Source organism: Ruditapes philippinarum, unplaced genomic scaffold, assembly GCF_026571515.1.
Source record: "Ruditapes philippinarum isolate M1 unplaced genomic scaffold, ASM2657151v2 ctg1548_1_1_1_1, whole genome shotgun sequence".
Lineage (NCBI taxonomy): Eukaryota > Metazoa > Mollusca > Bivalvia > Venerida > Veneridae > Ruditapes > Ruditapes philippinarum.
The window spans coordinates 6,007-22,243 of NW_026859508.1; the positions used below are offsets into that span (position 1 = coordinate 6,007).

The following is a 16,237-nucleotide window of genomic DNA, read 5'->3' on the forward strand; positions in this document are numbered from 1 at the left end:
TTAAGTTGAAACAGGTGTAAAGTTTTATTTGAGTCAATGTAGTTTAATTCTTAGAATATAGGAAAGTTTTCACATAATGATGATGTAAGTTATCTGGATAGCTTTCTCAAATGAAAGAAGCAAAAGTCCCTGGCAGGTTTTGAACACACAGCCCTGACAGTCAATTGGTTAGAAGTCTATGATTTTATCCACTTGGCAGCCCCAAAACTGCCTACAAAATTGCACAAATCTGGGTCAAAACTGCTTTAAGGCACTCTTTCTATATGTGACAGCAGTATCAAAAGACATTTTAATGTTGAAAAAAAAATCTGCATGAAATATTTCAGTTTCAAAAAAACATGTATATTACGCAATGTATATATATAAGTGACATCAAAATGAAATATTTTCATTTTAAACCAAACACATTATTTACAGAAATAATCATTTGATGCTATGAATAAAGTTATTGCAAATCATATGAAATATACATTATGTAAACACAACCATTTAGCACCAAACCAACAAGTCAATTTTGTCATATTTAAACTACATTTAGCAATAGGTCTACAACTTTGTTAGTCCATACAGAATTAATTAAAAAAATTCATTTAAAATTTTAAAATTATTCTCAGCACAACAAATGGAAACTGTTGGCTAACTTTTAACTAAAGCATATCTTATTTTCAAAACTCTTTAAGAGAAACTAAGATAACAAAAAAAGCATCAATGATATAATAAAATTAGCACATTTTTCACACAGTACTGTCACATGCTAACATACAATCAATAGCACCATTCAATACGGCCATCAGGTTTGAGTTTAACTTGCTCACTGGCCACCATTTCCAGTGCTTTAGGGTAGGCTTTGTGCTCCTTCAGCTTGATACGCTCACTCAATGTGTCCTCCGTGTCGTCATGGTAAACCGGCACAGACTCCTGGACCAGGATCGCACCTGCATCAACTTCTTCCTGGTAACAAAGATTAAATAATGAAAAACACAATTTAATTTATAACAAAACTGGTTAATATACAAAATTTGAGCCACGTCATGACAAAGCCAACATAGTGCGTTTGCGACCAGCATGGATCCAGACCAGCCCGCGCATCCGCACAGTCTGACCAGGATCCATGATGTTCGCTATCAGTTTCTCTACTTGTAATAGGGTTGGTAAGGGAACAGCATGGATCCTGATCAGACTGTGCGGATGCACAAGCTGGTCTGGATCCATGCTGGTCGCAAACGCACTATGTTGGTTTTGCCATGACGCTGCTCAAATAATGAAAATCACATTTCAATTTATTACAAAACTGGTTAATACAAATATAGAATGTTATATTTAATTATATACATCTCTATCTTGGTAACAAGAAAAGGCAATGTTTAGGGCTGTTTTAAATAAATAAGCAAAATGCCAGTGTAAAGGCCATTTTTTTTCCAGGATAGTATCATAAAAAAACAAATATATACTAGACATTTTAAAGACTTTACACAAATTTACCTTAACATATCTTTGCTGCTTATCTATAATTTCAAGAGTGTAGCATTTTCTATATAGGTGATCTTGAATTTTGATACTTTTTTGTTGGGTTTTATGTCACACCAACACAGTTTAGATCCAGCTTTACTGGTTGTGGAAGATATCAGGTGCCTTTCCGTACATTTTTTCAGGCACTAACAGGCACCAGAGTAGAACCAATGGCATAAATTTTGATACTGAAATTTCTTCTACTAACATACTAACAATGGACAAAAAACTTTTACCAGAATTAAGAATATTGTGAGTTTTCCTAGCTAATTAGGTTCTGCAAACAAAATTTTTAAAGTCACCACTTCGAAAATAAATGCAAGAAGTTGACTAATCTATTTTGAGTGGCAGTGAACTGTGAAGTTTTTATGGTAAATTTTGTTTACACCAAGGAAATAGTTAGGCAAAAAAAACAACCCCACATTTGCACAGTTCCAGGAAACACCCATTTTAGACTTACTTGAATTAAATTGCTTTGAAGTGACACTGACAATGTAAAAGGTTTTAAGGCAAATTCTCAGAAAGAAGACATCCTAAATTCAAATGAGAGCAAATATATTTTACCAAATTAGCAGCAGTGTAACATGAAAGAAATACTTGGTTAATTTAAAGGTACACTTACAGCTACAAAGTGAACAGAGCAGCCAGAGATTCGAACTCCAGACTTCAACACTTGCCAATGAGCATCATGGCCTTTAAAGGACGGCAGCAAAGATGGGTGTACATTCAGCATCTTACCTGACCATTTCTTCACAAAACCACCTGTAAATATAATGTGTATAAATGTGATAAAAATTTATTTACCCTGGGAAATATTCCTTCAAAGTCCCCAGAATGTGAACAAGTTTTTTTTTCATTATCATTGAATATCATTATATCATAATCTGAATAAATACGATAAACTGTAATAAGTTAATAAGCATGGGAAATATTCCTTCAATGTCCCCAGAATGTGAACTTGTGAAAAAAAAAAAAATATATGTATATAAAGTAGGAGTAGATCATTACGTCACTTTAGTACAGTAAGGGGTTAACTCTTTATGTAATATTTATAAGAGTTAACCCATTACTGCACTAAGGTGATGATTAAATTGCTGGAATATCAGAACAAAACAAGAGTAATATCACAATTCTTATCATCACCAAAGAATAATTCCAAACTTAAAGGCTCATAAGGCCTAAAACTGTTTTGGTTTTTTTTAATTTATTATTTTTGGTGTCCTGTTTCAGTTTCAAAAATGTTATACATTGGCTGTTTTGTTTGGCCATCTTTTGCATTTTAGCAATACACACATTTATAGTGATTTAGTAGTTTTGTTGGGAAGTAAAAATACCTCTTGGTTTACAATTTGCTACCTTTATCAAAAAATTCTTTCATATTTATTCAGTTCCTATTTCTTCATGTGATAGGCATCTTACATGTTCTAAATCCATTACTACAACATTAACAAAACAAACTTGTTTGCCATTTATACAGAAAGAACAATTTAATATAAATTTCAAATTTCGGTGGGATAATGTACCTTTAAAATAGTGTTTTTCCCAGGCCTACATTTTACAGCCAAATAAAGGCTGTTTCCCCTAGCCCAAACATAAATATATTTTCCCCTGAAATGCCATGCCCACATTGTACACAAGAACCACAACCTAAAAGCAGCTGGCTTCTGCTAGTTGATAAATTTTATTGATTTAATTAAACAGACAGAAAGCTGTCCCTATAGATAGCCTCTGCTATGTACCATGCATGTTACATTGAATTTAAATTGAAAATTTTATCAAATCAGTAGGTAAATTCCACGCTCTGTTGTTGAAATTTCATTTCAGGTTTTCCCCCTTTTCTGATTTATGTGCTTTATTTTTCCCCTATCAGACAGCCACAGGTTGTTTCGAGAATGGAAAAAAAGAATCACTGACAAAAGTTTATTATACAAATTCTGTGTGGTAATGGTATGCAAATAACGGCATGAAATTGTCTGTACATAATAGCTGCAACAGAACATGTGTTTTAGTTTTATTACATGATGTAAACAAGTCTGGCCATGTTACAACACTCTATAAAAAGGAACTGTCTGACTTCATGAATACTAAAATCACCACTGATATAAAGCAGAGTTACATCACATATATCGGAAGAAATTTATTACGTGATCTCATGAATATTCATAGAAAATAAAAAACTGAAACACTTATCTGCTGAAACCATGAAACCAGTGAGAAAAAAATGTTATTGGGAGTATTAAAGGAACTCAACTGAGGTCCAAAAGCCTAGAAACAAAATTTTGAATTTCTTTTACAGTTCAGCTGGGGAACTTAAAACAGAAAGGTATGCAAAAAGATATAAAAGAAAATATACAAAGAAATATATTGAAAATCAGATTTTTGTGATATTCTTAGCCCGATTTAAGTAAAAAGAGCTACAACGCTTTTCACACATAAATTTCTTTTTCTGGAAAATGGAGGGAGCTAATGATCTGAAATTGTCTACATAAGTGTTTGGTCTAAACCTACATCAAATGGAACATTAATCTCGAACTAGAAATGTGTCCATAGGACACGGGTGCCCCCACCGCGCCACTGTTCTGTCAATCTTTTTACTAAGTCAAGGGAAATAACTCTACAAATACTGGATAAATCCACAAGTGAAACCCCAGGTGCAAATCTAAATATGCTGAGCAACCTACCCATAAGGTTTAAAGACTATGTCAAATCCTTTTTGAGTAACTTGCAACACAAGTTGAAAATTGCAAAAATTTTCTAAGTGAAGGGCAATAACTCTAAAAATACTAAATAAATCCAGACGAAAATACCTGGTGCATAACTGCACATGCTGATCAATATTCATGTAAAGTTACATGACTCTAGATAGGTCAAATACTTTTTGAGTTACGTGCGACACATGTTGAAAATTGCAAAATTTTACTAAGTCAAGGGTAATAACTCTGAAATACTAAAAATATCCACACGAAAATACCCAGGTGCACAACTACACATGCTGATCAACATTCCTGTAAAGTTACATGACTCTAGGTCAAATTTTTTTTTGAGTTACATGGGACACAAGTTGAAAATTGCAAAATTTTACTAAGTCAAGGGCAATAACTCTGAAAATACTAAAAATATCCAGACGAAAATACCCAGGTGCACAACAACACATGCTGATCAACATTCCTATAAAGTTTCATGACTCTAGGTCAAATACTTTTTGGGTTACATGCGACATAAGTTGAAAATTGCAAAATTTTACTAAGTCAAGGGCAATAACTCTGAAAATACTAAAAATATCCAGACGAAAATACCCAGGTGCACAACTTCACATGCTGATCAACATTCCTGTAAAGTTTCATGACTCTAGATAGGTCAAATACTTTTTGAGTTACATGCGACACAAGTTGAAAATTGCAAAATTTTACTAAGTCAAGGGCAATAACTCTGAAAATACTAAAAATATCCCAACAAAAATACCCAGGTGCACAACTACACATGCTGATCAACATTCCTGTAAAGTTTCATGACTCTAGGTCAAATACTTTTTGAGTTACATGCGACACAAGTTGAAAATTGCAAATTTTTACTTAGTCAAGGGCAATAACTCTGAAAATACTAAAAATATCCAGACAAAAATACCCAGGTGCACAACTACACATGCTGATCAACATTCCTGTAAAGTTTCATGACTCTAGGTCAAATACTTTTTGAGTTACTTGCGACACAAAAGTGAACAGACAGACGGACGGAAGGACGGACGGAAGGACGGACAAGGGTAAATCTAAATGCCCGCCACTAACGTGGGGGCACAAAAATATTTCCAGTCAAACCTCAGTGGAGTCCCTTTAAGATTCCATAGCAACATTTTATCTTCCAGAAAATCCAGTGTCTTAAGAAATCTTCCGACCTTTTAAATATGGTTGACATACACAAAGCAATGGGTTATTAACAATTAACACAGAAAACATAAATTTTAAAGTTTTTCTCCAATTACCCTCTGTATACTAGTGGGGACAATAGCTACATGTACACTCGACACTGTTACCGCCTACATTTTATAATATTGATTCTAAAATCCCACAAAATGATACTGGACAGTTCCTCATTCAATGCTAAGACCATTAATTAAATTAAAGATATACTATGCTCATCCTTGAGTAAAATATTTTAATCGCAGAAATTTATATGAAATTCTTACTGAATATGTCTATTTCGAATAAAAGAATGAATAAACTATGCATTGGAAAATGCATTCCCTATTATGGGTCAAGTAAAGTTTGTCTATTCTTAAAAAAACTGCCAGTTTTTTTAAATGACACTATATATTCAAATTGTGACCACTTATTCTCTGTAGAGTTTTAAACATAACATATCTACTTTCTGTTAAGTCAAAACATTTTTACTTTTTATTTACAAAAAGACTGTGTAGCAATTATCAATATTTTCTAATATCAAATTTGAGCATAGTATATCTTCAAACAGGAGGTCAGTTAAATCACAACATCAAAGATCAATGGAATATTTGTACATACATGTACTATAACTATTGCAGGATATCTGTCAAAAACGTCTCAGAATTTATAACAAGAGTTTTGATGATAGAATCTGTAACACCTAATTACCAGACTTTTGATGACAGAATATCTTCTAATATTTAATTACCAAAGAGTATTTATGAGAAAATGTGTCAAAATTTCTAATTACCAAAGAGTATTTATGAGAAAATGTGTCAAAATATCTATTTACCAAGAGTATTTATGAGAGAATGTTTCTAATTAAAAACATCTATAATTACCAAAGAGCAATATGAGAAAATATTTCTAAACATGTACATGAAATTCTAAAGATCTAATTACCAAAGTATAATATCTATGAGAGAATATTTCTAAATATCTGTTCACCAAAGTTTATTTGTGAGAAAATATTTTTCCACATCTTCCGTAATTACCAGAGTATTTATGAGAGGATATTTCTAAACATCTAAAAACCAAAAAATGAAGAGTATTTTTAAACATATAATTACCTGAGAGTATTCGCATGAAGCCAGCTAGACAAATTATCTCTACTCCAGCAGCTATCAGACTATGATGTAAAGCTTCATCAAAATCTTCTCTACTTCCATAATTCTTATGACTTATCACCTGTTATAATGTGAACATAGATTATAGCATTTATTTTGTGAATTGTTAATGTGGTTGGATGGGGGTGGGCAAGAATGATCGAGTGGTTTGGATCAGTGGCTTCAAACCACTTTTCCATCACTGCTGTGGTTTCAAATCCTGGCTAGGAGTTTGAATTTTTTCATATGAGGAAGCTATTCAGCTAGCTTATAGATAAGCTGGTAGTTCTACTCAGAAGCTATGGGTCATATTCTTAACTTGTAACTGAAGTTCAGTAAGCATGTTGACTACCTTGTTTAAAGGCATAAAAGACTGCAAAGTAACAACACAGTTTTTAACTTATTTTAACTTATTAAAAGAGGTAAAATAATAAGATAATTTTTGACAATAATTTCCAATTTCCTTTTCAACAACTGCTATAATTTTATTCTAAAGAATACATAACTGGAATAAAGGACAGCATATGCATGCATATTTGACAACTTTCTCTGAAAAGAACAATCTTAATTGCACACAGTTAGATCTATTCAGACATGTCATCATTTACAAACCTTTGTAGCAATGCCAGCTTTTTCTGCTCTGTTCAGACCTTGAGCATCTGGTTTGTTAGAGATAACAAGAACTATTTCTGCTGCACTGAAGTTAGAGGGATCCCGAGTGAAGTCAATCAATGCCTGCAGATTAGTACCTACAAAACAGAGAGCCCTGATGTTTATTCAAAACACAATAAATCCTTGATAATGGTAATAGCAACTGGGAAGAAACTGCCATAAGACATGTTATTCTTTGTTTTGTTTGGTTTTTACTGTGCACCAAAACAATTTAGGTCAAATGGCGTCGAAACAGGAGAGTTGATTTTGGCTAACTTAGGGTGTTATATCAACACCAGTGGTTAAAACCATCAAACATGCTTGAGTTATGAGATGCAATAGACGCCAATTATTCAAACCCATTTAGTGGCCTTTTACAATCAAGCAGAGATAAATGATGGCTGCAATTCTGATGCCTCAACCCTTAAAGACAACACCTCAGCCACAAGGGGGATATATGCTTTAAGAGTAAAACTGCCAATAAAAACACTTGCTTTACAAAGCAGTCACTGAAAATACTTCCCTCATGAAAACTGTACACAATCCTTGCAACTATTAAATTATCAGTGAAATAAATGTTTGTCTTGCAAAGACTGCCAGCCAGTCACAATAAATTAATCATGCACCTGAAATGTCTCAATTAAGTTGAATTCAGAGGTGATAAAACCAGTATACAAGACGAATAGAGGCAGTAAGTTAAAGTACATGCTATATTAGTAAACTAACATTATATTTAAAGACTACCTATCAATTCAAATAAATTTTTTTCGAAGTGGACAGTTTCCCTTAAAGCCATATATAATTGGTATACAGACTACATCCTAAATGTCATTTCACAAACTTGGATTTTTATGAATGCCAGAGCTTCATGCCTTGGATAGCTACTTCTTTTTTTGATCTCAAAGACATGTGTTAAGATGAAAGCAAAAACCTTTATTAGTTCATGATATGATGTTTGTACAAGAAGCAGCTGAAGGGAAAACTTTATTCTCTGGGTGAGAAGAGTAGCGCAACCAAATAGGGAAAGGGGGCAATCTAACTGTAAACATAACAAAAGAGAGCAATAGAATTCATTCTGTAACAATAGAGTAAGGGACCATTGGCCCTCTATAAAAAAAACAACAGAAATTAACAAAAGAAATGGCTCCATATAACATTTCTTACCAGGCATTTGTGACAATATTTTTAGAATAGCCACTATTCTTAGAATAAATGTAGTTAATCTTAAATAAAGAGATCAAATTAAAGGAGATTGTTTAACTACATACCAGATCCAGAGATAAGCACACCAACTCTTTTCTTCCTGCTCACACCAGGCACATGTCTCCAGCACTGTATTAGAGCCGTCTGTAACTTCTCTATGATCACTCTACGCTCTCCTATACATGACATTGTACAGAGAGGATAAATTTAATACTAAATATATTGAACAAGTTGAATAAAATCTTATTATGCGAGCCTCTGGAAATAAATAAAACTTTAAACTGTAATAAAATTATCCAACATACTACGCTAAAGATTTTGCATAACAATAACAAATTAACCAAAAAAAAATTTTTAAACAAAAAGCAGACAAGACAAAAATATGACTTTAAAAATGAAGGTGCTGCAAGAAAAAGTAAGGATGGAAAAATTTTTAGTATAAACTGGCAAACCTGTTTGTTTCTCTACAGAGCCAATCACTGCAGCTGTTTCACCACCGGTAGAGAGCTGTTCTACAATCTGATTGGCTAGTGAATGGTCGACTATAAGTACTGCACCAATACCACAGTTAAATGTCTTTGCCATCTCAGATTCTGGTATATTTCCCTGTAACAATCATATATATAAAACTTTTATACACAACCATACATACATACATGTATAGTATGGACATATACATGTAAACGTCTGAAATCACAATCATGGATAGACAAATATTTGAAAAATACAGATTTATTTTCTTTACCTATTCCTCTAGCATTCAATTTGTTTTGGCCAATCAGTGTGGCTGTTCTTAATCCTCCAAATCACACATAGCCTATTTAAACTTAACAAATTCACACATATTTTTACTAAAAACATTTACCGCTCTGTTACAAGTACTGTTACTAATTTTTCAGTAGTAATTCAACAAAGAAACTTTACGATAAATTATTGACCTATCAAAATAATATATTTGACCACTTAAAGCGACTCCGCTGAGGTTTAAAAGCCTAAGAACATAAAATTTGAATTTTCGTACATAAATGAGCTGGGACACTTTAAACTGAAATATATGCAAAGATGGTCAAGAAATATACTTTGAAATAAATTGAAAATCGTATTTTTATGCTTTTCTTAGCTCGATTTGTGTGAAAATAGTTGGGACACCTATCATTTTTGGTCATATTTTTACAATTTGAGTTTCATATTTTTACAATTTGAATAACTATTCTGGAAAAACAAAGTGCGCAAATGATCTGAAAATTTGCACAAAGATTTGTGGTCTAAACCTACATCAAATGTTACATTTATCTGGAAAAATATTTCAAGTTCCACCATTTCAAAAAACCTCAGTGGAGTCCCTTTAAACTGTAATATGGACAAGCAATACAGTATTCTGATTAAAAAATGAAGTTTAAAAACCAAATTAACTTTAAATGATCCTAAATATGTATATGATAGTCGAGCTTCAATCTCTATCAAAGTTGAAGGATTTGCTTTCCTAAGTCATTAAATAAATGGGTAAATTTGTGTATAAAATTAATTTCTCCTTCCACAACTTACCTTTTCTGCCAGCCAGCCAAAGACTGGGGGCATGCTCCATTTACTGGCATCCAACCTGACCCTGTGACCGTCTGGGAGGATTCTTGGAATATTCTCCACTAACCCTCCTCCAGTAATGTGAGCGAAAGCTTTCACGTCCCCGGTCTTCATCAATGGGAGAACACCATCAACATAAATTCTGGTTGGGGTTAAAAGGTCATCTCCTGCAATAATATATATTGTTATGATTATACCTACTCGAAAAAGATACATTTTAATACTTATTATCCTGCTGGCAGCAATTGAATCTACACTTTTATCAGTGCAGACCAAGACCAGCCAGCAAAGATGTGCCATCTGATCATGGTTTGCACTGTTTGCTATTCTATCAGCTCTCATTTTGAAATTTTTCCTGCTTACAATAAATGAACCGTGTCACGACAAAACCAACATAATGGGTTTGTGACCAGCATGGATCCAGACCAGCCTGCGCATCTGCGCAGATCCTGATCAGACTGTGCAGATGCGCAGGCTGGTCTTCATTCATGCTGGTCGCAAACCAATTATGTTGGTTTTGTCGTGACGCGGCTCAAATGGTTTTGGCCAGATCAAAAGACAAGCAAGTTCATTTCAGATATATAGCATGGTAAGGGTCACTATAAAAGCTATAAAGATCATAACTGGCCAATACCTTCAGTAGAGACCATTGACCAGCGTGTACTAAGGTGCCATATAACCTTACAAGATGTTGCTTGTAGCTAATTTTAGTTCTCTTATAATAAAAATTTCTTGACCTAAAAATGCAAAGTTTCATACAGGACCTAAACCTAGTATATTATACAAGTAGGAAGGTGGGAGGACTCAATACATAAGAACATGCTGGTTTATGACAGATACACTGTTTAACAGGTATTAAACTAAACAAAATTTTTAATTATGGTAGAAACTGAAATAATGGATTATGATGCTCTTTTTCATTTAAGCTGAAAAAAGAATACATTACTTAAATACTCATAATTATAATTGAATCAAAAACATAACAAATAGGCGTGTCACATTTATAATGTACCAAAAATGCTAAGAGTCTAAACAACAACGTAATAACCGTGTTAAATGTTTAACTAACCCTACTAATACAAGAACCGGTTGAACCGGGTGATGCTCCCCGAGAAGGTTCTGGACACAGGAAAGTATAAAAAAAATGAACAACGGGCAATAACTCCAAAATTAGACCAGGCTTTGTTTAGGTTCTTTAAGCATTGCAGTTCTATCCAATTATATCTAGCTACCTACAAAGTTTCATGTTGATATCTCTAATAGTTTTAAAGTAATGTCCAGGACAAAAGTCAAAAAGTAAAAATAAACAAAGGGCAATTACTTCAAAATAAGGCAAGGCAGAGTAATGATCCTTAAGCACTGCACTTCCACCACATGAGACCTATCTATCTACAAAGTTTCATGTTGATATCTCTTATAATTTAGAGTAATGTCCCAGACAAAGTTGAAAAGTGTCAAATGAACAAAGGGCAATAACTCCAAAAGTAGGCAAGACAGTGTTACAGTTCTTGTGCACTGCAAACTTACTCAATGAGATCTATCTACTACAAAGTTTCATGTTGATATCTCTTATACATTAAAGAGTTATGTCCCGGACAAAGTTCAAAGTGTAAAAATAAACAAAGGGGAATAATTCAAAAATTAGGCAAGGCAGAGTTACGGTTCTTGTGCACTGCACACCTACTCAATAAGATCTATCTACCTACAAAGTTTCATGTTGATACCTCTTGTTGTTTCAAAGTTATGTCCCGGACAAGAAAAGGGGACGGACGGAAAGACGGACGGACGGACGGACAAGGCGGCGACTATATGCTCTCCAGAAATTTTTTCGGGGAGCATAAAAATCCTTAGATTTCCAACATTAACTTTGTTTCTTTATGACAAGATATGCCATTTTGTTCGTATTTTGTTGTACTCAAAATGATTACAATACATAAACTATTTTCCAATAGGGTCATACTGTATTTGATCAGATTGGAAAAAATACATTGTTTGGTACAACCAAAATACAAACAAAAAACTAAGATAATATTAAGAACCAATTAAATAAAAATTCGCCCCATTTGTCAAATACTAACTTCGACAACCGGTAATGAAATTTTCTAACTGGATTTTAGCTAAAAACCGACCATGCCCCTTTAAACGGATAAAAATGACATCTCTAATAACTAACTTTAGCAGTATTTACAAATTTTAAAGTAACTCACCTAGACTGTTTCCAGTTTTGAATGGCGAAGGTTTATCATATCTCAGCTCCAACTTCTCTACAAGTTTTCTAACTAAACTAAACCCGTTACTATGGAGACCACTGGATCCCAGTCCAATCACGGCATCACCTTCACGTATGTTCTGAACACGGGGAAGTATCTTGTTACGCTCTACGGCACCGACAGCAAACCCGGCTATATCATAGTCACCTTGCTGGTACATACCAGGCATCTCAGCTGTTTCTCCACCTGAATAATAGGTTGTGTTTGTTTGTTTGGTTTTATGGTGCACAAGCACAATATAGTTTATATGATACCAGAACAGGAATTTCAAGTACGATTTTCGCTAACCTCGGATGTTACAAACTTTAAAGCAACACCAGGAGTCAAAACCAACTCACATGCTGGAGCTTACAGATGCAGAGACTTCATTTATTTTAACCCATTTGAGCCGCGCCACGACAAAACCAACGTAATGCGTTTGCAACCAGCATGGATCCTGACCAGCCTGTACATCTGCGCAGTCTGATCAGAATCAATGCTGTTCGCTATCAGTTTCTCTACTTGTAATAATGTTTGTAAGCAAACAGCATGGATCCTGATCAGACTGATCATTACCTTTGTTCTGTCATGACGCGGCTCATTTAGTCTCCTCTTACGATCACTCAGGGATAAATGGGGGCTGCAAATCTTTTGCTTCAACCATTACAGGCAATCCCTCAGCCACACGGGTTTAGTTTATAAGTAAAATGATGCATAAAATTATAGAAAAATGATGCATAAAGTTATGAATGCTTGTTTGTTATTGAGGATTTAAGCGCTTATTTAAAAACATGTTTTAGTCATATCTCAGCAGGTGATTCACCTAACAAACTTTCCTGGATTGTAACACACAATTTCCAGTTTCTCCACAAGTGACAGACTACCAATCCTACATGGTGTCTGAATCAATTTTGAGACACAAATGACCTTTAGACTTGATTTCTACACTGAAAATTGTATAACATACTTCTACTAAATGTATGAAATTTCAAAGTTTAATATGTTTTCTATACAGTTTCTGGTAAATAACAAAGTATGTTTATGATAATATTCTATTGATTAAAAATGTCTTTGAAAAGTAAAATAATGCATGAAATGTCTTTGAAAAGTAAAAGAATGCATAACATTATGTCAATTTGTTTTGTTTTTCTGGATTTTAGCACCTATTTTAACAAATGTTTTTAGTCATAGCTTTTCAGTGGGTCCACCTAACCGGATTAAATTATGAATAGCCAAGTACGTGTTTCCTCAAATAACTTGCACCAAATACAGAGGACACATATATGAGACAGAAGAGAAATGAGTACACATACCGACAAGAGCACATCCAGCCTGTTTACATCCCTCTGTGATACCTTCTATAACATCCCTTGCCACATTTACCTTCAACCGCCCTGTGGCGTAATAATCCAGGAAATAGAGAGGTTCTGCTCCGTGGGCAAGTATGTCATTAACACACATAGCTACCAGGTCAATTCCAATAGATTTATGATGCTCAATGGCCTGAGCAATCTAAAATATAACAGAAATGTTTACTGTTTAAACACGTTTCATCATTTATACAAAGAAAAATTCAGATTCCTTATTCCCCTTATTCTCTACCTTTCCTCTTATTTGTAAAAGGGGTTTTAATAACTGACTACAAAAAGTTAGGGAGGACTACATGGCCCAGTGGTTAATTAGTAGCTTGCTGAACTCAAACCACTAACCATTGTGGGTTCGAATCCTGCTATGGACTTTATGGATTCGTTCATGTGAGAAAGCTATCCAGCTGGCTGACGGAAAGTCAGTGGTTCTACTTAGATAATCTGCCAGTGACATAATGCAAGGAGAGGCAGCTGGGGTCTTCCTCCACCACATAAGCTGGAAAGTTGCCATATGAGTTATATATAAACTTAAAGCCATATGTTAATGGACTTTGAAAATATTTGTCGAAAAAGGGGTATAATTCTGTCAAAATGCTTGATAGAGTTACCTGCTCCTGTCTACAGGTTGGGGTCATGATGGTGAACACATGTGCAAAGTTTCAAAGCCATATGTCAATGGACTTTGAAAATATTTGAGGTATTACAAAAACTTTAACATAAGTGGTTACGCCAACGCCAACACAGACGCTCGGGTGACTACAATAGCTCTACTTATTCTTATCTAATAGTCAAGCTAAAATATATGAAGAATAAGCAGCCTGTTCAAACTTTATGGCTGTGCCAGGAGACCTGGCTCTATCCTAGTTGTACAGCTCTGTTGCTGTAATATTTCTAGCATTGAGAGGATTTAATGCTATTTTTAGTAACATGATAGAAAAGCAGGCAGTAAAACACACATTTTTCATGCCTCTTCTTGTCGCAAAGATATCTTAATATGAAAGCTTCTTCAAATTACTTAACATATTGGTTTATTTTGGTCCAGGGGAGATAAATTGAGAATCTTTTCAAGTCATTTTGCCAGTTCCACATTTATTAATTTAAATGCTCTCTAAGGCAACAAAATGGAATCTGCACATTGAATGGGGACTTCTGGCGCATTTTAGGTGCACATTTTAAAATACAAGTCTTCTACATATTTCACAAATTTCAAACTTAATATATGAAAGCCATGGGTTTTAAATTCAGGTTGATGTCTTAAGAAAACAGTTTCTGATGTTTTTTCACATACTCAATTTAAAAATTTCATTTTTCTACAATTTCCAAGAATTTCCCTGATTTAATAGGGGAAAAAACACCACAGGCCAAGGTGTCTGAGGCACCTTTTCCCTATCACCCCCCCCCCCCCAACCCTATCGGAGCTGTGCTTGCAACTTCTCATATCAAGTTTTACCTAAAACTTAACATCTGATACTTGCCTTAAGTTTGGTTCCCACACCATCTGTGCCAGACACCAGTATAGGATCTTGAAAGCCTGCAGCCTTGAGGTCAAACAGGGCACCAAATGATCCAAGGGCTGCCATACAACCAGATCTAAATATTTATAATACATGTATTTCATATCATGTGGATTGATAGCAATGATCAAAAGAATTAAGGATTCACCATCTTTTCTTTACATTTGGCTATCTTATAATTTTGATTTCATTCTATAACCTTTTTTTTATGTACACAAACAATTATTTGTTTGTTTTTAAGCTGATTTTAACAATATATACCTTGTAGATGAGGCAGCTAGAGGTTTTATAGCTTGTACAAGATTGTTACCAGCAGCAATGTCTACACCTGCATCCTTATAACTTAATGGCGGTGTATGTAATGACCTGAAAATATTACAAATTTTACATCAATTACAGTATACATATCTCAAGGTCACATTTACAAATCTCAAGGTCATATTTCTAAAAGTTCATCATAATTATTTTGGGAGCCACTCATCCTACAAAAATGACTGCTAAATTCCATTAGTCCTGCATGTTACGCTACTCTTTCTGCATTTCATGCCCGATTTTAAGTTTAACTGTGCCCACTTAAATTTATAACTTAGCCAATATTTTGGGGTATGTATAAAACTTACACTGTATAAATCATTGATGGGAGTATTAATTAGATGCACCAGTCAGAAGTTTATTTAGTATGTGTTTTATACATAACCTAAAATACCGGCTTGATTTCTGTTATCCTTCATAAAATGTTAACATATCAAATATGTTAATACCATAGCATCATAGTTTTGCCACTTTCAGCAGATTATACTGGTATATACAAGCAGACAGCTGGAATTTTCAATCTTTCTTACAAATAATTATATAATAATAATAATTCACAGACAGACATAAAGGTTTATTATCTATATAATGTAAGGGTGTTTTATCACGACCTGGTAGCCAGGTAAAAATCCCATGTTGAACATGTTATTGTCTACGTGGACCCTTGTTCTTTCAAGCATATTGAATATGGACAGCTTAAGGCATGGGAAACAGAAAAATTGGAAATAAGTATATCATAAATACTTTTGTGATTGAGCTACATTTCACACAGACTCTAAAATAACAAGTTTTAAGCATACAGTATAT

At 34.0% G+C, this 16,237-nt stretch overlaps 1 protein-coding gene across 1 annotated transcript in view; it reads right to left on the reverse strand.

Annotated features, from left to right (window-relative positions):
* Positions 1 to 269: 269 nt before the first annotated feature.
* The window catches only part of LOC132756742 (trifunctional purine biosynthetic protein adenosine-3-like), a 42,624-nt gene continuing 26,656 nt past the window's right edge, over positions 270 to 16,237 (reverse strand). Inside the window, exons 12-22 of the mRNA XM_060747874.1 lie at positions 15,380 to 15,484; positions 15,080 to 15,194; positions 13,551 to 13,749; positions 12,196 to 12,444; positions 9,953 to 10,155; positions 8,860 to 9,013; positions 8,473 to 8,583; positions 7,166 to 7,302; positions 6,518 to 6,635; positions 2,132 to 2,271; positions 270 to 951 (exon numbers count right to left, since the gene is read on the reverse strand). Of these exons, the coding sequence (XP_060603857.1) occupies positions 766 to 951; positions 2,132 to 2,271; positions 6,518 to 6,635; positions 7,166 to 7,302; positions 8,473 to 8,583; positions 8,860 to 9,013; positions 9,953 to 10,155; positions 12,196 to 12,444; positions 13,551 to 13,749; positions 15,080 to 15,194; positions 15,380 to 15,484 (1,717 nt within the window). The 3' untranslated portion in view covers positions 270 to 765. The remainder of the gene's footprint in view (positions 952 to 2,131; positions 2,272 to 6,517; positions 6,636 to 7,165; positions 7,303 to 8,472; positions 8,584 to 8,859; positions 9,014 to 9,952; positions 10,156 to 12,195; positions 12,445 to 13,550; positions 13,750 to 15,079; positions 15,195 to 15,379; positions 15,485 to 16,237) is intronic.